The 23,922-nt window shown below is 37.8% G+C and overlaps 1 protein-coding gene across 2 annotated transcripts in view; it reads right to left on the bottom strand.

Annotated features, from left to right (window-relative positions):
• Positions 1–6,139: 6,139 nt before the first annotated feature.
• Positions 6,140–23,922, bottom strand: part of TOMM70 (translocase of outer mitochondrial membrane 70) — a 45,114-nt gene continuing 27,331 nt past the window's right edge. For both annotated transcript variants that reach the window (XM_019922733.3, XM_019922734.3), the window contains exons 7-12: positions 23,193–23,327; positions 22,006–22,113; positions 21,013–21,129; positions 9,728–9,825; positions 9,016–9,138; positions 6,140–6,595 (exon numbers count right to left, since the gene is read on the bottom strand). In XM_019922733.3, the coding sequence (XP_019778292.1) occupies positions 6,442–6,595; positions 9,016–9,138; positions 9,728–9,825; positions 21,013–21,129; positions 22,006–22,113; positions 23,193–23,327 (735 nt within the window). In that variant the 3' untranslated portion in view covers positions 6,140–6,441. The remainder of the gene's footprint in view (positions 6,596–9,015; positions 9,139–9,727; positions 9,826–21,012; positions 21,130–22,005; positions 22,114–23,192; positions 23,328–23,922) is intronic.

The raw sequence follows: 23,922 nt of genomic DNA, 5'->3' as shown, positions 1-23,922 counted from the left end.
AGGTTTCTGGGCAAATGTTCTGCTCCACTGGCACTAGTTTTAAGTTTTTTATGCTGCTCCTTAAGCACTGCTGTATAGGTTTTGGTGGTGAATGGGTTTGATAAAGCCAGGTGATGGAAAGGGAAAAAATGTGTTCTGTGATGTCTGCACTCACCAAATATATTGCCAGGGTGGCAGGCTTAATATGGGCTTTTCTCCTTTATGCCTTATGAACACCTTTGTTTGTGTCAAGAGTTTCTTGTCAAATTATTATCTTCATTCAGGTCTATTTCTTCTTGAGTGAAGACTGGAGGGTAATTAAAAATATAGCTGTTGAAGAGACTTCACTTTAGGGAAAAAAAACGGTCTTGTTAAAATCAGGAAGTAAAAAATTAAGCCCCAGATCTACAAATTACTAAAAACACATACATACAAGGACATTACCTCTTGTTCAATGATTCCTTGGTAGCTGGTTCATAATTCACCAAATGAATAAGAATCTGGAAGAATGGAGCATGGTGGTAAAGGTGCAGTTTGTGATCCTAGCTTTTCTTGAAATATTTAAAACCCTATAAATGTATTTCTTTGTGTGCAACTATTCTAACTACTATTGTGTCTGTAGGATCATTCTGAAATTTTCTCCCTCAAAACAAAAACCATGCCATCCTGTAAAAAACTTTTCTTTTCACCCAGTTTCTTAAAGGAGTCATTTCTACTCACCAGTTAATTCTTGTTTTTCAGTTACTTTACAGACCCTTTTAGACAGATTCTCCCCTCATCATTCTAGTTACACTTCTCTGGCAAAGACTACTAATGATCTATTTGCAGACCTGTCCATTTGGCCTCTTGAAATGCAAGACCATCAATGTGACCTTGGTCTTAGGTCTTACTATCTCTCTGACCACTTTTTCATTGCCAACTTTGTCCCTTAGATGTTGATGTTTTTAGTCCGTTTTGTCCTGATGTAATCTCACCTACATGCATGGTCTTAAGTATATGCTGATAATCCTCACACAGGTAGTTCCACTATTGGTGGTGTCTCCTAACCAGTTTAAAGAAAACAGCTTCATCTTGCTGGAATCTAACTTGGATGGCTTATTTTCAGCTCAGACTCATAATGTCCCTTAACTTAGTTTTTGTGTGTGTTGTTTTGTGATGTCCCCATCTTCTAGAAAGCTCCTTACCTAAATCCTAATTATTACTCAAGGCCTAGCAGAATTTATTACTGTCATGTATTTCCATACCACAGTGTATATAACTTCATGGCACTGAAACTCATCCTAGTTTTGGAGCTCCTTGAGCCACCCAATGAATATGTGCTCAGTAAATGCTGAGTTGCAGTGAATTCATTCCTACAGTTTGTACTTGTACATGTGCCAGTTTTCTGGTTAAATAACTTCTGTATATTCTGGAATGGTTCCCTTACCCTAAGGGATTCTAATCTGGGGAGATCTAGGACATGGTATAGCTTCATGTAATTTAGAGCTGGATGGGAACTTCATTTACTTAAGATCACACAGCCAGTGGAAAGCTGTGTTAGTTAGAACAAAGGTCAACTGATCCTCAGACCAATAAGACTTTTCTCTGCACTATGCTGTGGTCCAAAATAGACACTGTAATCTTCTAAACTCATGAAAGATTAAGCTCGAGATGAATTAGTAAGAGCTAAGAACATGTAGAGATGGGTAGTCCATTCTCCATAGGTCTCTCTAGTTTCTGCATGTCTTGCAAATAGAGGCACTGAGAGCTTTTATTCCAGACTGGTATTTCAAAGATGTTTGTATAAAGTGAACAGCTTTAGAAGACAGATGGTCTCTTTACTAACCAGTACAATAAAAATGTTTCCCTCTGATGCAAAAGTTAGGCAGGTTTGCGTGTGGCCAGCTCATTAAGATTTGGGTTTCCTAAACTCAGAGTTCCTCAGCTGTGATACAAACCCACTCCATGTGCAGCCTCCACCTAGATTATTCCAGGTTACCTCCATGGGATGTGGAGTGCAAAGCAAACATGAAGCTCATGTTGCTTACCGTGCTCTAAGTAATTAAATCCATTGTCTCTGACCCAGGATCTCACATCTTCTAGCCTTCATGAAACGGTTGTTTGAAGAAGGGTAAAATCTTAGACCCTTCAGTGTTCTTGTAGATATTCTGAGAAATAAAATTGGGTAAAATTTGCTTAATATAGCAGTTCACTGAAATTTAGACTATGGGTCATCTGTGCAGAGAATCCCACCTGCTCAATCTGGTCCCCCCTTGCTTTAAACTTTCCAGCCCCCAAAATGGTGTCCAGGAGTCTGTTTCAGTCATGGTCTTCCTCCCCTCTATTTGCTCTAGAAGCCCTGTCTGCCAAACCCTCTCATGGCCTCTAGGACAGCACTTGCAGAGTCATGGTATATTCCAGTGCTAGAAAAAATGCTGGAGAAATTGAACCACGTGTCTCTGGGCTCTAACGGTAGCTGTCATGTTGGCCCGCAGCCTCCTCCCACCTTGAACTTCCTCCCCTCCTTTGGTTAGCACCATTCCTGTCCCAGTGATCAGCAGGCTCTTTAATCCCTTCTAGCATGTAGGCCATCTAGAAGAGTCTAATATTAGCTCTCAACCCCCAACAGAATTTATGCACCTTCTGCTTGAAATAAACCAGACTGTAGTTTTCATACTGCCTAATTTTAAGAGTTTCAAAACACCTGGAAAGAGCATCTTACTTCTGATGTTTCTTCTAGGTATCAGCAGAGGCATCTCAACATTTTTACCTCATGAAGAGCAGGCTTTTGGCCTGGTGATTATACCACGCTCATATGTATTTTACATCACAAATGCTCCAGCTCTTGACTAAACCTCCACTCTGGGCCTAAAACACCTTTGGCCAAAACTTAAGTGCATGTGAAGTCATGCTGAACTCCACGATACTCAAAATAATTCCTTTAAACTGTAAGCTGTGTTGTATACAATAACCGAAGGAGTATTAGTTTCCTGTGGCTGTTGTAACAAACCGCCATGTATTTAGTGGCTAAAACAACAGGAACTCACTCTCATAGTTCTGAAGGCCAGAAGTCCGAAGTCAGTTGCACTGGGCCGAAATCAAGGTGTCAGCAGGGCCGAGCTCTGCTCTAGGGCAGAATCCATTTCTTGCCTTTCCAGCTTCTGGTGGCTGCCAGCATTCCTTGGCTTGTGGCCACATCACTCTGATCTCTGCCTGTTGTCGCACTGTCTTCTCTTCTCCTGAAATCTCCCTTTTACAAGGACATTTGTAATTATATTTGGGGTCTACCTAGATAACCCAGGATATTTTCCCCATCTCAAGATTCTTAACTGAATAACACCTGCAAAGTCCATTTTTGCCACATAAATAGGTAACATTCACAGGTTCCAGGGATCAAGATTTGGATATCTTTTGGAGGACCATTATTCATTCTATTGCAGTGTGTTAAGGCTTATAAATAGATCAAGTTAAAATTCTTGTCACTTTGTTTGCCAATCAGTTTTGCAGAGAACTAAAGGTAGGCTTGATTAATTATTACCCCTCCCATCACCACTCCCATATTATTTCTTTATAAATACAAAGACCATACAACCCAACTTACCCAGGACAGTCTTGAGTAATTATTACTTTATGCTCAAAAATTTCTTGGGTAAATTATATAGTCTTCCTGTTTATAAACAGCCTTAAGAAGATGACAATTAGTTGAGCTCTCCTGGGAAAAAGGACTATTTAAACTACCATTTGAGTCTCCACAGGGCAGAAAGTTCTATCTGAATTGTGTTTTAAAGCCAAAGCTGCTTACTATTGCTTTGAGATGTATTCCCTATTCGTACCACAAATACTCAACGGTGGTAGATATTTTCAGGTATCCTCTCTTAAAGGCTCCAAGTGGTTGAAAACTGATCAAAACTCACTGGTGAAACCAGTTTTGAGTATAAACTTAGTCACAGGCCTCAGGTCTGATTGGTAACCTTCCAGGCTGTTGTGCAAGTATGGGTAAGGTATAGGTAGGAATAAAGTAAATGGCTCTACTAGCAGTTCTTAGAGCTTTGCTTCACCAGGAGGAAGGATGGGGAAACTCCATCTTTAATACCGAAAACTTACTGTGCTTCAGATACTAACGTGTCCAGTATGTCCCTTTTTTCAAAGTTAGTTTGAGCCCACAAAGAGAATGATAATGAATTTACCCAATACTATGGTAAATGAATACCTATCTTTCTATTTAAAGAATAGATTGAAAAGCTTGAATGTAATATTTATTTGGTGAATTTACACGTGAGATCATTTACAATAGAAAAGACACAGACAGATGCAGCTTTCAGTGCAGTTTCAAATATTTTTCAGAACAGGCAATAGTCCATGAGGATGTGGAATGTTAGTACTGAATGGTACATGCTTCAGTTTCCTTGGTGTGTTTTCTACTGAACCCCAAGGGATAGGAAGCGAGAAGAGAGAAGAAAATATCAGTGTTAATGTAAATACAGCCATGCAAATAAAAACTTCTTTTTAAAGTCAGAGGTTATTCAGAGATACAGAACATTTCTGTATTCGGGGCTTATAGTAGGTGCATAATTTAAAAACTAAAATGCAGAGCTCTCAAACATTCCATTATCCAAACCATCTTAAATTATGTTAACTGCCCCCCACCAATTATTGCCCCTTCAATATTTTCCAGACTCTGACTTTGGAAGGGAGTCATTTCTAGTAGCTTCTAAAAAGACAGCATTTTGACAAAACCTTTTGGTTTCAATAGGATAAAGCACCCTTTTAAAGAGGGGTAAAATGCTCATTTACTCCCAACAATGTAAACTCTAATTAGATTCCATTTCCAGAAAAGTACAACTGAAGGCTTGCTCTTTTTATTATACTCAGACTTAAGTAAACCTCTCCCCACCCTGAATATCTCAAAACAAGAGACTCTTTAAGAACACCTCTCCACCCCCACCAGAAAAATCCAGCATATAAGCAAAAGGATGATCTATAAAAGTAACAATTGGAAAAAACACAAAGTGATTTCTAAGTAAGAGGGTGAGGTAAAGGTAAAATGAACAAAACAAAATAAAAATCTGCTGTCAGAAACCTTAGTGTAGTGTGGACACGGTCAGTCAGCCAGGCCTTAGAGACCAAGGTTAGTTCAAAACTAAAATGCACTCCACGTGTCCTCAGCATCTTTGAAAATACTGGCTCAAAATCCCTTAAGTACATGTAGCCATAGTTAAGAAGCATTAAACTTGTCACTTCAGGAAATATTATGCTTCTGGATCTAAGACTTTCATCCTTTTTTTTTCCTTTTTCTTTTTTTTTTTTTTGTGGTACACGGGCCTCTCACTGTTGGGGCCTCTCCCGTTGCGGAGCACAGGCTCCGGAAGCGCAGGCTCAGCGGCCATGGCTCACAGGCCCAGCCGCTCCGCGGCACGTGGGATCTTCCCAGACGGGGTCACGAACCCGCGTCTCCTGCATCGGCAAGGCAGACTCTCAACCACTGCGCCACCAGGGAAGCCCGACTTTCATCCTTTTTGAACTGTTAGGCCACATTTTCTTCACTAGAAATTTTAAGCTAATTAACTACTTATCACACTTACTTTGTCTTTACATACACAACCAACCTGCATTTTCTTTAAAAAGTACACTGTTAAATAGTAATACCTATTGTAGAAAATAGCCATGGGCAATTATCAATACATTTTCATTTCATCTTACCTCTTGCCTGGTCTGCTCTCCCATTAATTCTCAGTCTTCTAGCACATATATCAATTAGAATATCTTGCTTCTGCATAATTTACTCTATGAAAACCAGCTGCTGTAGACTTTAAGAACGATGTACATTATCCATTATAGTTGAAGGGGGTCAAAGGTTTAAGCGTCGCCACTGCATCTAACGTTCTGCAGAATCAGAGGCGTTGTGCATGCTGACGGTGGTTAAAAGGGTCTCAATTTTGCTGTCGTAAAAACGAAATCCCCACTTAAGCTGTTTCCTTCAAAAAAAAATTAACTAAAAGGGATTAATCAAATCTAAAAGAATCTTATTTTACAGCACTTACTATGTTAATTTAAAAACCAACATGCTGTAAAACTGCAAAATACTCATATATTATACACACACACACGCACGCACACACAAAGACAAGATCATCCAGAACACAGTCACCCTCCCACCCCCCTCAAAAAAAAAAGTCAGATCAACAAATCAAAATTTTTATTTGCATGGCCAATTATCATTTGTACTCTTTGCAACTTCATTTTAATATCCCTTTAACAGGTTCTAAGCTTTTGTTGCACAGGGCATAAAAGCTGCAACACTGCAAACTTTCTTCAACAGGCACTCCCACAACACCTAAAAATGAAACAGATGTAACAAATGACAACAGCACAGACAGAAATACTAAGCTCCACCATTCAACGCAGTTCACGACAGTGTCTTTAGGGTTCAGTTGAAGAGGGGGTAAACTCCTAAAAAGAGGGTCATTTTCCTTCCCCCGTATTTTATAATGTCGGTGGTTTTAATCCATATTTCTTTGCAACTTCTGTCTGGGCATGGGCAGCATCACAGAGTGAGTATAGATGAGCCATCTCCATTTCTGATTTGGCCAGGTTAATAGCTTTGTTGAACATGTCAATGGCTTTCTCCATGTTTCCTCTAAAACAACAACAATTTTAAATGTTTCAGATTCAACAAGCACTTCACAGAATGCAATGAAGTTTATAAGTGAAGCTACAGGGAGCCTGACCTTTAAGTTTCAACTATGATTCTAATAAAATGCTTCTTTATAACAAAATAATGCCTAGCATATAGAAAACACTCAATGAATGTTAGCTACTATTACAAATACTATATGCTTATATTATGCTACTTGTGGTCTTTGTTTGTGGTCTTTGTTTACAGATAAGAACAGTGAGACTAGAGAAACTAAATGACTTATTTAAAATCATAATCATATCTGGTTCCTAAATTCTGCTTGTTTCTACTCCACCATGAGGCTCCTTTAGAAAGCAGTGACATAGCCTCAGAGAACATTACAGGTATTCAGGGGCCTTACCTTCACAGATCTGTGTGAGCCCTACCAGCACATCCCTTACCCAACACTCTACTCCATACACACGGGTCTCCCTGAGTTCACTCATGCTCATAATGCTCAGATTATTTACTGCTTCTCTGCCTGATTCTAGCCAAATCCTCACCTTTCTAAGGCCCAGTTCAAATACAATATCCTCATGAAAAATACTCTCCCCTTCCCACGCTAGAGGAATTGGCCGCTCCCTCCCCACTGTTCCCATGATTCTATTGTCATTCTATGCACAGTCAGATGAATATATATTGATATTTGTTTACACCACAGTCTTACCAGATCCTTACGGGACACCTTTCAATTCCTAGAACCTAGTACAATGCTTGGTAGCTAGTATCCATTTTTTGAATAAATGGATGAATATGCTTGGTCAAAAAATATATAATTTATCTCTTACACTCTAACTGTGATCAGGCTCTATATACTTGCCAAGAACCAAGAGCTATTTTAAGGTAACTAGTACTGGCTATGTATATATGCATACATGCATGTAATCTTAAAATAAATACTGTATTAAGTCCCCACTATATATATGCCAGTTAGAATCTAAGAAGTACAATGTACCTCTGGGGAGACTGTACTCAATCTCCTACTACATATATTGATACAGTACATAACCGACTTAATTAAAAAGAAAATAACTTTGAGAGTTCATGTTCAGATATTAGGTAGACTGCAGATTTGCTAAATCCTAGGATAATCAGCAATTTCATTCATTCACATTCACTTATCTATTAGTAAAGCAGGATTCAGAATGGATTTCTTAAAGTACAATTAACACACAAACAAAATTCATCAAACCCCATAAATCAGGGGTCCTTAACCCAGGCTCTAGGAACAACTTATCTGCAAAGAGTTTTTGTATGTGCATTATTTTAGGAAAAATCCACAGCTTTGCTCAAAAGATTAAGAACTATTACCCCATCATATTCTAGTATGAGAATATTTTATACACATTAACAAACTGGCAATTAAGAAATAATTTAATATTTATATGCAACTGTCAGTATAGATGGATAAAAAGAATCACAAAAATTTTCATCAGCCTATATATATTCTGCCTACTCTGGAGCAGAAAGAGGACCCCAGAAGTGACTGCATGACAGGTTATTAAGACAACTCCTACTAATTCCTGACAAGCAATGGTGGCAAGATCTGTTACTTTCGGCATCAGTGAAATATGGGCTCATGTCCTCTTTCTACGTGCTTACCATGTAACCTTGTTATTTTAACCAGTCTGGGCATCAGTTTCTACACTCTTCAATTAAATGGAGGATCATATAACCTCAACCTTTATAAAGACTGGGGTAAAAATCAATTGAAATAATATTTGGAAAGCTCCTAGAGTTCAGTACCTGGCCTAGAGTAGATCTCAAATGGACGGCAATGCCAGTATCAAGATGGTACATTACACTAAATTCTATGGCATAAAGAGTTATCACCTATTAATGGTGGATCTCAAGTGCAACTCTGGATAAACATTTACAGAAAACAAGAAGTTACATGAAAGAATTCCGAAAGTTCTTATCCAACTCCCTGATTTTAAAGAAAACTCGGGGGGCTCAGAGGTGATGGTGCAATTTGCCTAGCCACTTGGCTGTAGCAGGATCTAAGTCTTCGGGCAACGTGGCTGCCAATCCTTATGCTACACTGCACTGCCTAAGTACACTGCAGATGTTTTCCCTCCAAGAGAAATAATACAGGTGAAAGGAGGAAAAAACACAACAGGTATTGGAGAAAGATCAAGTTTCCCTTTCTAATGTATATGCCTGACTTAAACAACTTTTAAGTGTGACTTTTAAACAGGAAAAATAATTAAACAAGGCAAATCAAAGTTGTATAGTTTCAAGGGAATATTGCCTCAAAAGGCACAACATGTTAAGACTTAAAAATTTAATGATTATTGACAATAACCTGTCTATAATGAGAAGAATGAAAAGATAAATATGGAGATGCCCTAACTTTCCTAAGGACAGACTCTAGAAGTTACCTTTGTACTTCAATAGTTCCCATGGTTTCATATGCAAAATCACATTTATTGTCAATTTCAATAGCCTTGCTGATAAGCTCCAAACCTCTATCCAGATCTTGCTTCCACTGAAGCTGAAGTAAACTGCAAATGCAAAACAGCAGTCAGATGTGACCATGGCCCAGTATCAACTGGCTCTCAATGAATTTATAATTTAATTTACATGGAAAAACAAACTCTAAAACAGTACAGAATCAGCATCAAATTGGTTTTTTGCCCTCAATTTATAATGGTTTTGTAGTCTAAATTCCTTATTATGAAAAGAGTGTCCAAATGGTCTAGGCTCTATTATTAACTTATTTTGCACAGCTTAATGTTTTACTCTGTATAAATTTAAGTGAAGTTTTAAAATGACAATTCAAGTATACTAGGACAGGAAAAACTTATCTTACATGTTTCCTATTTTGATACAAGTTAACATCTGACAGGATGTTCAGAACTGAAATACTTAAGCTAGGGTGAAAATAGCATATTTACTAATTATTGTATAATAATGAAACATAAGTAAAAGAAAAAGTAACAGTGAAGCATGCACAGCACTAAGAAATTTTTCAGTTAACACTGACACTATCTACCACAGTCCCCTTTCTCAGCGACCAAAAGAAATCCATCTTACTACTATGCAAGAAATTTAGTTTCTTACTGGAACAAACAGACCCACAAAAATACATACCCTTTATGAACGTATGTTGTGGCATTGTCTGGTTCCAAATTAATACATTTATCATACATTTCATCAGCTTTACCAAACTGTTGTTGATCTGTTAATGCCTATGTGAAGAGATACTTCAGTTAAATTTAGGTAACTGTCACCCTAAGCAGTTAAAAGTATACTGCTTATTATTAAAATTTACTTCATGTAACCATGCATTACCAAATTATTGTTTTGGGGATTAAACTTATTTAAAATGTTGCATCTTAATTATTGGGGTTTTTACATAGCAATATTATAAATATGAAATCTTAACTGTTCTCTTTATTAAATTTGTTAGTAATATGCAATAGGAGAAGATCTAATAAACTCTAGAATACAGAAAATCCCACTCTTGGTGCAAGTTCTAATATCAGATTCTCACAGGTACATTCATGTCACTTATTCATAATTTATCATAATATATCCTAAGGGAATTACTTTAAAAACAATACTCATTTGGAAGGATAAGTTCAGATAGGTATGTTAACTGTTATCAGTCATTCCTTAAAAATGATTGGTCAGAGAAAGCAGCTACAATCAACTGTTTGAAGGCAAATCCCATGGCAGAAATGGAAGGCTTGGTTATGTGGATACCAGATCATGCTGATCAAACTGTAACTCTGAGAGTTAGCCAGCATCTAAGCTCAGCTTCAGGGTTCAAAGAAAAAAGTCATACTATGTAACTGTATGTAACTATACATAACTCTCTATGTATAAATAAAATTTGCTATATATAGTAAAGCAAACATCAGAAGAGGGACCAAAAGACAGAATCTTTAGTGCAAACAGACTTGTAATAATGCTAGTGCTGATAAGATGATGCTCAAGTAGGGCTTCCCTGGTGGCACAGGGGTTGAGAATCTCCTGCGAATGCAGGGGACACAGGTTCAAGCCCTGGTCCAGGAAGATCCCACATGCCGTGGAGCAACTAAGCCTGTGCACCACGACTACTGAGCCCACGTGCCACAACTACTGAAGCCCAAGTGCCTAGAGCTGGTGCTCTGCAACAAGAGAAGCCACCGCAATGAGAAGCCCTCGTACCGCAATGAAGAGTAGCCCCCGCTCGCCGCAACTAGAGAAAGCCCGCGCAGCAACGAAGACCCAACACAGCCAAAATAAAATAAATAAATTTATTAAAAAAAAAAAGATGATGCTCAAGTAAGCCAAAACCTGTTTTGAAGGTAACATAATGAGGGAGAAATGTACAATCATGAAACCTCTGCAAAAGAGTTGTTCCTAGTATTTGGTTTCTTTAAAAGCTAGTCAGTGGCCTTTGCTCTTTTAGCTGCTTATAGAAATCTGCACCAAAAAAGCCTTTCTGAATTTCATTTCAGTGATGAAGATGCTCCTGTCACCTTCTGGCTTGTTCCTAATTAAATATAAGCCCTAGGGAGACGCAAGAGGGAAGAGATATGGGAACATATGTATATGTATAACTGATTCACTTTGTTATAAAGCAGAAACTAACACACCATTGTAAAGTAATTATACCCCAATAAAGATGTTAAAAAAAAAATAAATAAAAAAAAAATAAAAGGAATTGTCCAATGTTCCAAAAAAAAAAAAAAAAAAAAAAAAAAAATATAAGCCCTAAACCCAAGTGTACTATTCAAGTGTACTATTCAATACAAACGTCATACAATTATAATGTGTGTTTGTCCTATTTTAACTTCTATACATTCTATAAAATTTTATATATACATGCTTTCACAATTAATTGAGCATGTAGTCAGCAACCAATGTATCATTTTGTTTTCTGTCTAGGAATTATAAGAACAAAGACTGAGCAGATAAGATTTCAAACTGAGGTTAATGAATTCCTGGGTTGCAGAAGTAAACCCACACACCTATGGTTAATTAATCTTCGACAAAAGAGGCAAGAATATAAAATGGGAAAAAGACCGTCTCTTCAGCAAGTTGTGCTGGGAAAGTTGGAGAGCTGCATGTAAATCAATGAAGTTAGAACACACCCTCATACCATGCACAAAAATAAAGTCAAAATGCCTTAAAGACTTAAAACTTAAGACATGACACCATAAAACTCTTAGAGGAGAGCATAGGCAAAACATCTCTGACATAAATTATACCAATGTTTTCTTAGATCAGTCTCCCAAGGCAATAGAAATAAAAACAAAACTAAACAAATGGGACTGAATCAAACTTACAAGCTTTTGCACAGCAAAGGAAACCATAACCAAAAAGAAAAGACAACCTACAGAATGGGAGAAAATATTTGTAAATGATGAGACAGACAAGGACTTAATCTCCAAAATATACAAACAGCTCATACAAATCAACAACAAAAAAACCCAAACAACCCAACTGAAAAATGGGCAGAAGACCTTAATAGACATTTCTCCAAAGAAGACATACAGATGGCCAGCAGGCACATGAAAAGATGCTCAACATCACTAATAGAGAAATGAAAATCAAACCTACAACGAGGTACCACCTCACACCAGTCAGAATGGCCATCATTAAAAAGTCTACAAATAACAAATGCTGCAGAGGGTGTGGAGAAAAGGAAACTCTCCTACACTGCTGGTGGGAATGTAAATTGATACAGCCACTATGGAAAACAGTATGGAGGTTCTCAGAAAACTAAAAATAGAATTACCATATGATCCAGCAATGCCACTCCTGGAAATATACCTGGACAAAATATGATTCAAAAACATACATGTGGGGGTGGAGTCAAGATGGTGTACTAGGAGGATTTGGAATTTACATCTCCTTACACCTAGGGTACCTACCAGGCACCAGTGGGGAACCATGGTCAACTAAGGGGACAGGAGGAACTCCCAGTGACCGGGTAGGATGTTGGGTGTGGGGGGAGTGAAGGGGGAGAAGTGGAGGTGGGACGGGTCTGGCGCCCCTGAGGGGTGGCTGGGGGAGGGGAAGGGATCCCACATCCGAAGGGGAAATTGGGGAACCACTGGGAGGGCAGAGGATCAAAAGGGAGTGTAGCCAGGTTTCCCCTGCCCCCTTGGGCCCCCAGTAAGAGATACCGGGCCTGATCCTCTGCCCACCTAGGACCCCTCCAGCCACACGGGTCCTGAGGGAATGGGAGGCAGGGAAGGGGGAGCAAAAGTAAAGGCCAGACCTATGGGACTGGCACCCCTGAGGGGTAGCTGGGGGAGGGGAGGAGTTCCTACACCCAGTGGGACCTACCCAAAGTTAGGAGTCCAGTAGCAATGGGGGAAGACCCTGAGGAGACGGTTGGGAGAGGGGTGCGAAAGAACAGAAGGGAACACGGCCAGTGCTTTTCCTGTCCACTTAGGCACCGGGGAGCCTGTTGGGCTCCGAGGCCTAATACTCTGCCCTTAAAGCCTCCCTCCTGCTCCACAGAACCCAAGCCCCGACCCTACACCCCCACCCAGGACCCTACCTCTGCACTCGGAGACCCCTCCAACGCGCTGGGCCTAAACCCCACCCACACACCCTCACTCAGGGCCCGACCTCCAAACTCTGGAACTCTACACTCCGGAAGCCCTCCTTTGGACATACTGCCTCTCCCCTTCCTTGATCATTCAGGTCCTAAGCAGAGGCCCCACCCCATGCTTGAAAGTCACCCCGCCTAGGCTCCACCCCACACTCAAACGACACCCCCCCCACCTGCCTAGGTTCCGCCCCACCCTAAACCCCACCCCTGCCTAAGTCCCACCCCACCTAAACTCTGCCACCACGGCCAAGGCTTTTTTTTTTTTTCCTTTTTCCTCTTTTAGATTGGGGTTCTGTTTTACCTTGTTGATTCACTGTTGTTGATTCTTTTATATTATTATGTTCCCTAATAAATTTTTTATTTTTCTAATTTTATTTTATTCTTTATACTTTGCTAGTGATCTCTCCTTTTGGCTTGTTCCCCCTTCCCCTTTTCTGTTTTCTTTTTTCTGGTGTGGTTTTATTTTACATTGTTGCAGTTGGTTCAATTATAGTTTTATTTTTCCTAATACATTTTTTATCTTTCTAGTTTTATTTTCTTTGATACTGTACAGTTTGTTTGTTTTTTTCTGTTTTCTTTTTTTTACCGCACCACAAAGCTTGCGGAATCTTGGTTCCCAGGCCGGAGGTTGGGCAATGAGCTGCTGTGGTGGGAACTCCAAGTCCAAACTGCTGGACTAACAGAGAACTTAGGACCCCAGGGAATATCATTCAGAGTGAGGCCTCCCAGAGGGCCTCATCTCAGCACCAAGACCCAGCTCTATCCAACTGCCTGCAGACTCCAGTGCTGGATGTCTCAGGCTAAACAGCCAGTAAGACAGAAATACAGCACCACCCATCAAAAAAAAAAAAAAAAAGGAAATTATAAAAAATACGTTACAAACAAAGGAGCAAGATAAAAACCTACAAGACCAATTAAATGAAGATGAAATAGGCAACCTACCTGAAAAAGAATTCAGAGTAACGACAGTAAAGATGATCCAAAATTTTGGAAACACAATGGAGAAAATACAAGAAACATTTAACAAGGATCTAGAAGAACTAAAGAGCAAACAAACAGAGATGAACAACACAATTACTGAAATTAAAAATACTCTAGAAGGAATCAATAACAGAATAACTGAGGCAGAAGAACGGATAAGTGAGCTGGAAGATAAAATGTTGGAAATAACTGTCAAGAAGCAGGATAAAGAAAAAAGAACGAAAAGAATTGAGGACAGTCTTAGAGACCTCTGGAACAACATTAAATGCACCAACATTCGAATTATATGGGTCCCAGAAGAAGAAGGAAAAAGAAAGGGTCTGAGAAAATATTTGAAGAGATTATAGTCGAAAACTTCCCTAACATGGGAAAGGATATAGACAATCAAGTCCAGGAAGCACAGACAGTACCATAAAGGATAAACCCAAAGAGAAACACACCAAGACACATATTAATCAAACTATCAAAAATTAAATACAAAGAAAAAATATTAGAAGCAACAAGGAAAAAGCAATACATAACATACAAGGGAATCCCCATCAGGTTAACAGCTGACTTTTCAGCAGAAACTCTGCAAGCCACAAGGGAGTGGTAGGACATATTTAAAGTGATGAAAGGGAAGAACCTACAACCAAGACTACTCTACCCAGCAAGGATCTCATTCAGATTCGATGGAGAAATTAAAACCTTTACAGATAAGCAAAATTTAAGAGAATTCAGCACCACCAAACCAGCTCTACAACAAATGCTAAAGGAACTTCTCTAGGCAGGAAACACAACAGAAGGAAAAGACCTACAATAACAAACCCAAAACAATTAAGAAAATGGTAATAGGAACATACATATCGATAATGACCTTAAATGTAAGTGGATTAAATGCTCCAACCAAAAGACACAGACTGGCTGAATGGATACAAAAACAAGACCCGTACATATGCTGTCTAAAAGAGCCCCACTTCAGACCTAGGGACACATACAGACTGAAAGTGAGGGGATGGAAAAAGATATTCCATGCAAATGGAAATCAAAAGAAAGTTGGAGTAGGAATTCTTGTATCAGACAGAATAGACTTTAAAATAAAGACTATTAAAAGAGACAAAGAAGGAGACTGCATAATGATCTAGGGATCAATCCAAGAAGAAAATATAACAATTGTAAAGATTTATGTACCCAACATAGGAGCACCTCAATACATAAGGCAAATGCTAACAGTCATGAAAGGGGAGATCGACAGTAACACAATCACAGCAGCGGATTTTAACACCCCACTTTCACCAACGGACAGATCATCCAAAATGAAAATAAATAAGGAAACAAAAGCTTTAAATGACACATTCAACAAGATGGACTTAATTGATATTTATAGGACATTCCATCCAAAAACAACAGAATACACTTTCTCCTCTAGTGCTCATGGAATATCCTCCAGTATAGATCATATCCTGGGTCACAAATGAAGCCTTGGTAAATTTAAGAAAACTGAATTTGTACCAAGTATCTTTTCTGACCACAATGCTATGAGACTAGATATCAATTACAGGAAAAAAACACAAACACATGGAGGCTAAACAATACGCTACTAAATAACCAAGAGATCACTGACAAAATCAAAGAGGAAATCAAAAAGTACCCAGAAACAAATGACAATGAAAACACGATGACCCAAAACCTACGGGATGCAGCAAAAGCAGTTCTAAGAGGGAAGTTTATAGCAATACAATCCTACCTCAAAAAATAAGCAACATCTCAAAAAAACAACCTAACCTTACACCTAAACAATTAGAGGAAGAAGAACAAAAATATCCCAAAGTTAGCAGAAGGAAAGAAAACATAAAGATCAGACCAGAAATCAATGAAAAAGAAATGAAGGGAAAGATAGCAAAGATCAATAAATCTAAAAGCTGGTTCTTTGAGAAGATAAAACAAAACTGATAAACCATTACCCAGACTCATCAAGAAAAAAAGGGAGAAGACTCAAATCAATAGAATTAGAAATGAAAAAGGAGAAGTAACAACTGACACTGCAGAAATACAAAGGATCATGAGAGATTACTACAAGCAATGATATGCCAAGAAAATGGAAAACCTGGAAAAAAATGGACAAATTCTTAGAAAAGCAAAACCTTCCAAGACTGAACCAGGAAGAAATAGAAAATATAAACAGACCAATCACAAGCATTGAGACTGTGATTAAAAATGAAATTGAGACTGTGATTAAAAATGAAATTGAGACTGTGATTAAAAATCTTCCAACAAACAAAAGCCCAGGACCAGATGGCTTCACAGGAGAATTCTATCAAACATTTAGAGAAGAGCTAACACCTATCCTTCTCAAACTCTTCCAAAATATAGCAGAGGGAGGAACACTTCCGAACAAAGATGTCACAAAAAAAAGAAAACTAGAGATCAATATCTCTGATGAACATAGATGCAAAAATCCTCAACAAAATACTAGCAAACAAAATCCAACAGCACATTAAAAGGATCATATACCATGATCAAGTCGGGTTTATCCCAGGAATGCAAGTATTCTTCAATATATGCAAATCAATCAATATGATACACCATATTAACAAATTGAAGGATCACAACCATATGATCATCTCAATAGACGCAGAAAAAGCTTTTGACAAAATTCAACACCCATTTATGATAAAAACTCTCCAGAAAGTAGGCATAGAGGGAATTTTCCTCAACATAATAAAGGCCGTATATGACAAACTCACAGGCAACATCATCTCAGTGGTGAAAAACCGAAACCATTTCCTCTAAGATCAGGAACAAGATAAGGTTGTCCATTCTCACCACTGTTATTCAATATAGTTTTGGAAGTTTTAGCCACAGCAATCAGAGAAGAAAAAGAAATAAAAGGAATCCAAATTGGAAAAGAAGTAAAGCTGTCACTGTTTGCAGATGACATGATACTATACAGAGAGAATCCTAAAGATGCTACCAGAAAACTACTAGAGCTAATCAATCAATACGGTAGAGTAGCAGGATACAAAATTAGTGCACAGAAATCTCTTGTATTTCTATACACTAAGGATGAAAAATCTGAAAGAGATATTAAAGAAACACTCCCATTTACCACTGCAACAAAAAGAATAAAATACCCAGGAATAAACCTACCTAAGGAGACAAAAGACCTGTATGCAGAAAACTATAAGACACTGATGAAAGAAATTAAAGACGATACAAACAGATGGAGAGATATACTATGTTCTTGGATTGGAAGAATCAACCTTGTGAAAATGACTATACTACCCAAAAGCAATCTAAAGATTCAATGCAGTTCATATCAAACTACCACTGGCATTTTTCACAGAACTAGAACAAACAATTTTACAATTTGTATGGAAACACAAAAGACCCCAAATAGCCAAAGCAAGAGCGAGAAAGAAAAACGGAGCTAGAGGAATCAGAATCAGGCTCCTGGACTTCAGACTATACTACAAAGCTACAGTAATCAAGACAGTATGGTACTGGCACAAAAACAGAGATATAGATCAATGCAACAGGATAGAAAGCCCAGAGATAAACCCATGTACATATGGTCACCTTATCTTTGGTAAAGGAGGCAAGATTATACAATGGAGAAAAGACAGCCTCTTCAATAAGTGGTGCTGGGAAAAATGGACAGCTACATGTAGGAGAATGAAATTAGAACACTTCCTAACACCATACACAAAAATAAACTCAAAATGGATTAAAGACCTAAATGTAAGGCCAGACACTATCAAACTCTTAGAGGAAAATATAGGCAGAAGACTCTATGACATAAATCATAGCAAGATCCTTTTTGACCCACCTCCTAGAGAAATGGAAATAAAAACAAAAATAAGCAAATGGGACCTAATGAAACTTCAAAGCTTTTGCACAGCAAAGGAAACCATAAACAAGACGAAAAGACAACCCTCATAATGGGAGAAAATATTTGCAAACAAAGCAACTGACAAAGGATTAATATCCAAAATATACAAGCAGCACATGCAGCTCAATATCAAAAAAACAAAGAACCCAATCCAAAAATGGGCAGAAGACCTAAACAGACATTTCTCCAAACAAGATATACAGATTGCCAAAAAACACGTGAAAAGATGCTCAACATCACTAGTCATCAGAGAAAGCAAATCAAAACTACAATGCAGTATCACCTCACACTGGTCAGAATGGCCATCATCTAAAAACGTACAAACAGTAAATTCTGGAGAGGGTGTGGAGAAAAGGGAACCCTCTTGCACTGTCGGTGGGAATGTGAATTGATACAGCCACTATAGAACAGTATGGAGGTTCCTTAAAAAACTAAAAACAGCACTACCATATGACTTAGCAATCTCACTACTGGGCATATACCCTTAGAAAACCATAGTTCAAAAAGAGTCATGTACCACAATGTTCACTGCAGCACTATTTACAATAGCCAGGACATAGAAGCAACCTAGGTGTCCATCAACAGATGAATGGATAAGAAGATGTGGCACATATATACAATGGAATATTACTCAACCATAAAAAGAAATGAAATTGAGTTATTTGTAGTGAGGTCAATGGACCTAGAGTCTGTCATACAGAGTGAAGTAAGTCAGAAAAACAAATACCATATGCTAACACATATATATGGAATCTAAAAAAAAAATGGTTCTAATGAACCTAGGGGCAGGACAGGAATAAAGATGCAGACATAGAGAATGGACTTCAGGACATGGGGAGGGGGAAGGGTAAGCTGGGATGAAATGAGAAAGTAGCATGGACATATATACACTACCAAATGTAAAACAGATAGCTAGTGGGAAGCAGCCACATAGCACAGGGAGATCAGCTTGGTGCTTTGTGAGCACCTAGAGGGGTGGGATAAGGAGGGTGGGAGGGAGACACAAGGGGGAGGAGATATGGAGATATACATATGCATACAGCTGATTCCCTTTGTTATACAGGAGAAACTAACACAACATAGTAAAGCAATTATACTGCAGTAAAGATGTTAAAAAAAAAAAGCATGTTCCCCTATGTTCATAACAGCACTCTTCACAATAGCCAAAACATGGAAACAACCTAGGTGTCCATCAACTGATTAATGGATAAAGAAGATGTGGTACATATATATACAATGGAATACTACTCAGCCATAAAAAAGAATGAAATAATGCTATTTGCAGCAACATGGATGCAACTGGAGAATATCATACTAAGTGAAGTAAAGTCAGAAAGAGAAAGACAAATACCGTATGATATCACTTATATGTGGAACCTAAAATATGGCACAAATGAACCTATCTATAAAAAGGAAACAGACTCACAGACATAGAGAACAGACTTGTGGTTGCCAAGCAGGAGTGGGAGAGAGAGAGGGACAGACTGGGAGTTTGGGGTTGGTAGATGCAAACTATTACATTTAGAATGGATAAAGAACAAGGTCCTACCGTATAGCACAGGGAACTATACTCAATATCCTGTGATAAACTATAATGGAAAAGAATATATTAAAAACAAAGAAACAAAAAAAGAATTCCTGGGTTGTACTTCATACTGCAGAATTTCAACCCTTAATAATGCAGTGATGGTAGGACTTTATATAATAGATCCGACACAATCAATCTTCTATAGTCCCTCTCAATAAACCCTCAAAAAGAAAGTTTTATCCTGTGGAACTTTTCTTATAACTGGACTAAAGATAACATGAAGGAAATTAAAAACAAAACAACCCTAAAAATGTCTGGAGGTAGGAGTCTAATACAGACGGTCATTTTTAAATGCTTCCTGTTTCTGTGATGTTTGGGGGGATAAAGGAGGGAGGGGAACAACATTTCTTTGGAATAAGAAGAATAAGAGAAAATATATAGAGTTTTGAGATGGCTGGTTTTTGAGATACCAAAAGCAGCTTTCACCTTAAAGAGTAAGAAAGAAACAGTCATTCAGAGATCAGTTACTTAGAGGAAAAACTCTTTAACTGTGGCTATAAGAAGTTAATCATTTTCATTTAAATGGATAATTTAAAATTAATAAATAAGTTTTCAAAGACTTCAAACTATAATTTAAAAAGTGGGGCTTCCCTGGTGGCGCAGTGGTTAAGAATCTGCCTGCCAATGCAGGAGACACAGGTTCGAGCCCTAGTCTGGAAGATCCCACATGCCACAGAGCAACTAAGCCCGTGCGCCACAACTACTGAGCCCACACACCACAACTACTGAAGGCTTAGAGCCTGTGCTCCTCAACAAGAGAAGCCACTGCAATGAGAAGCCCACGCACCGCAACAAAGAGCAGCCCCTGCTCGCTGCAACTAGAGAAAGCCCACGTGCAGCAACGAAGACCCACTGCGGCCAAAAAAAAAAAACCAAAAAGTGAAAATAATCTGAATTTAAATCCTACTTTCCATAGCTTCGATCCTAAACCAAGGAAAGCTTCAAGAATTTTAAACAAACCGGAGAGATTAAAATGAGCTGTTACAGACTATCTAACCATTTAAAAGAACAGTGATCAAACAGAAGAAAAACCTTTCCAAGGACATTTCCCTCACCAATTGCATACAGTAGATTTTCCTAAGATAATTATATTTCGCAAATCCAATCCAAATGAAAACATGAGGGAAATGCTCTATTTAAGCTTCCCCATGTTACAAGTTTAGGGCCACGGTTTTCAAATTGTATAACATAGGAAGCCCTCTTAAGATGATCCAGGACCATCCTGGGGACCAGGAGAAACAAAGCAGGAACAAAGCCATCTGCTTCCACAAAAGCTGCAACGAGAAGCACTATTTTCTGATTTCCAGGCTAGCATTCAAGATATGAATGCAGTTCTTTAAAAAAGATCTGGCAAGTGAAAAAATATGAAAAATGACATTTACCTGGGCATATAATGCATAGCCTTCAGCACACCTTGGAAATTTCTTTATGACCTCTTCAAAACCTTTCATAGCTGCTTGGATTTGTGAAGAATTGTTTCCCGTATATGCTTGGCGATACTGTGTAAAAAAATCAAAACAGGCCGGTCAAATCAAGAACTCAAAAACTCAGGAAATGTTAACATATTATAAAAGTCACACAAAATTACATAAGTATTTCCAGAGAAGCAGGCAATCTGCTACATAATTTGCTGCATCTAAAAGGGTTCCACGGGAATATCTCTAGAGCAGGGATCCAAAGGCTATGTACAATTAGGACTTCATTGCCACTAAACAATTTCAAGATGTTCAGTATTCTAGAAGACGACAAACTAACTTGTAACAGGTTAACTTTGTACATAAGTAGGGGAATTTTAAATTCAATATATTATCACTTTATTATTTATTTTTTATTATTACTTCATAATAAAAGTATTATAAAGCTTCATCTGATAACATTTTTAATCTGTAATATAAATGTGTTTGTGACCCAATTTCTTTCTTTAAAAGGAAAATCCTTTTAGGACTCAGGGTATGGGGTTAACTGAAGTATCTGATTTCACTAGAAATGGCCTTATTTTACCTAATTTTCAACTTTGTGTTTCTGAATATTAATAGCTCTACAAAGGCGAAATGAGAGATGAGTTATATGGTGTCATGATTGCAGACTATTTCCTCTAAATGCTTTTGTTCTTCATACTGGTTTATGGTAGAGAATTAGAGAGAAGAGTGCTGTTTAGGGGGCATAAAATCAGGGACAAACATCTATCAAGATGAACCAAATAAGGCATCCAGAGAAATATTGGAGCAGAACCTCAAGTAATACACACTTCTACTTTCCTAAACTGACATTTTTTTCTCCCTGTCAGTAGATGATTTTGTAGACAATAATACTCATTTTTGTTATCAATGGGAAATACTGATGTTTAGGAAAATACAAAAGAAAGTCGAACCTACCAATGCAAAACATTTCTGAGCTTGTGCCAGAGCAGACTCAGGTCTTAATCTAATACATTCATCAAAATCTGCTACTGCTTCTTCAACTTGATCAAGCAGTATTTTCAGCTAAGGAAAAAAAGTACATAGATAAACGCAGTTCAAAATAACAAGTACACCAGTTAAATATGTACCGTGCCTCTTAGTTCAGCTCTGCATAATGCTATGCATGAAATTATTCAATATAGAATTACTTTCTAGAAATAGTGAACTAGAAAATCTTATAATTTTAAAGGAAAGATTCTAAAACTTAAAACCAGTGTCCAATTTTTTTAAAAAGCACTATAAACCTACCATTTTTCATCACTCTTAAGTGATTTTTCTTCTAGAAAATGAAGTATCTGTACTTTCAAACGTCAAAGTAGATCAGACAGTAGATAACTACATTTCAAATTAATCTTAAAAGACACTACCAGTAAGGATCAAAATACCAAGAATTTTAAGGTTATCTCAACACTTCTTAAGACCCTTCAGACAGAAATATGAGATAAAATTCTCCATTAGAAAGAACCTGACTTTTCTGTTATTATATGGATTAGCCAGCCCATACTTTCTACTCTAATGCATTCCAAGCAGCCACGTCACACAAGCAGATTTATAAAGCCGTGTTTTCTCCAGATGAGGCTGAAATTGGGAACTGTTTTCTTCACTATATATTTTTACTAAAAAACAAATATGCATGTTATAAAACTCCATTCAGAAGAGATTTTTTTGATACTGTCTGGATAATTCAGGCTAATATTTCCTTACAGCAAGAAGCCCACAAAAATCATTCTGTTGATTCTAGCATTAACTCAAAATGCTCATTACATTTTCTTTCTTTGTCACTACATGTTTTTAATGTTTTAATGTTGAAACATGTTTTACATGTTTTTAATGTTGAAAACCTATGAAGCAGAAACACCTGAAAAACAAACCTGATATGCAAAAGCCAACATTTATAGCCTTCCTCTTCCTTTTTTTTTGCAAGTAAATATCAGGACAAATGTTCAAGATGGGACTAAATAAATGCCAACCCAAACTGTAAACCACTCTGATACTTTGTTCACAGCTATCACAAGTGATGCAAGAAAACTTTAAAGACATTCTCAAAATGGTATCAAATTCCTCAATTCAAAGATCAGAACTTTTTAAGAAAATTAATTTACCTGCCCTCGGTGGTGATAAACATCTGCATTCTGAGGATCGATGTCGGCAGCCATGTTAAAATCCTGAGTAGACAGCAAAGGCTGCTGCTGTTGCATATACATGCTGCCTCTTTTGATGAGAGCATTTGCTCGAAGCTATATACCCCAAATGAGGAAAGATTCATCATTACTACTTTTATTCTAATTTAGTTTTTTTAAAATAACAGCTGTATTGAGATGTAATTCACGTACCATAAAGCTCACCCTTTAAAAGTATATAAGTCAGTCATTTTTAGTATATTCAGAGTTGTGCAACTGTCACCACTAATTCTAGAACGTTTTCATCACTCCCGAAGGAAATCTCATACACATTAGCAGGCATTCCCTATTTCCTGCCTAATTCTCAGTCCCCAGAAACCATCAGTCTTTTTTTCTCTTTCTATGGATGTGTATATTCCAGACATTTCATACAAACTGGAATTGTACATAATGCAGTCTTTTTGTGACTGGCTTCTTTCACATAGCATGTTTTCAAGGTTTGTCTATGTTGTAACATGTATCAGTACTTCATTCTTTTCTTTTTTAAAATATCTTTATTGGAGTATAATTGCTTTACAATGGTGTGTTAGTTTCTGCTGTATAACAAAGTGAACCAGCTATATGTATACATATACCCCCATATCCCCTCCCTCTTGAGCCTCCCTCCCACCCTCCCCACCCCACCCTACCCCTCTAGGTCATCACAAAGCAT

This window comes from Tursiops truncatus, chromosome 4 (genome assembly GCF_011762595.2).
Source record: "Tursiops truncatus isolate mTurTru1 chromosome 4, mTurTru1.mat.Y, whole genome shotgun sequence".
In the NCBI taxonomy this organism is placed as follows: Eukaryota; Metazoa; Chordata; class Mammalia; order Artiodactyla; family Delphinidae; genus Tursiops; species Tursiops truncatus.
This window is presented reverse-complemented; position numbering and strand designations above follow the sequence as displayed.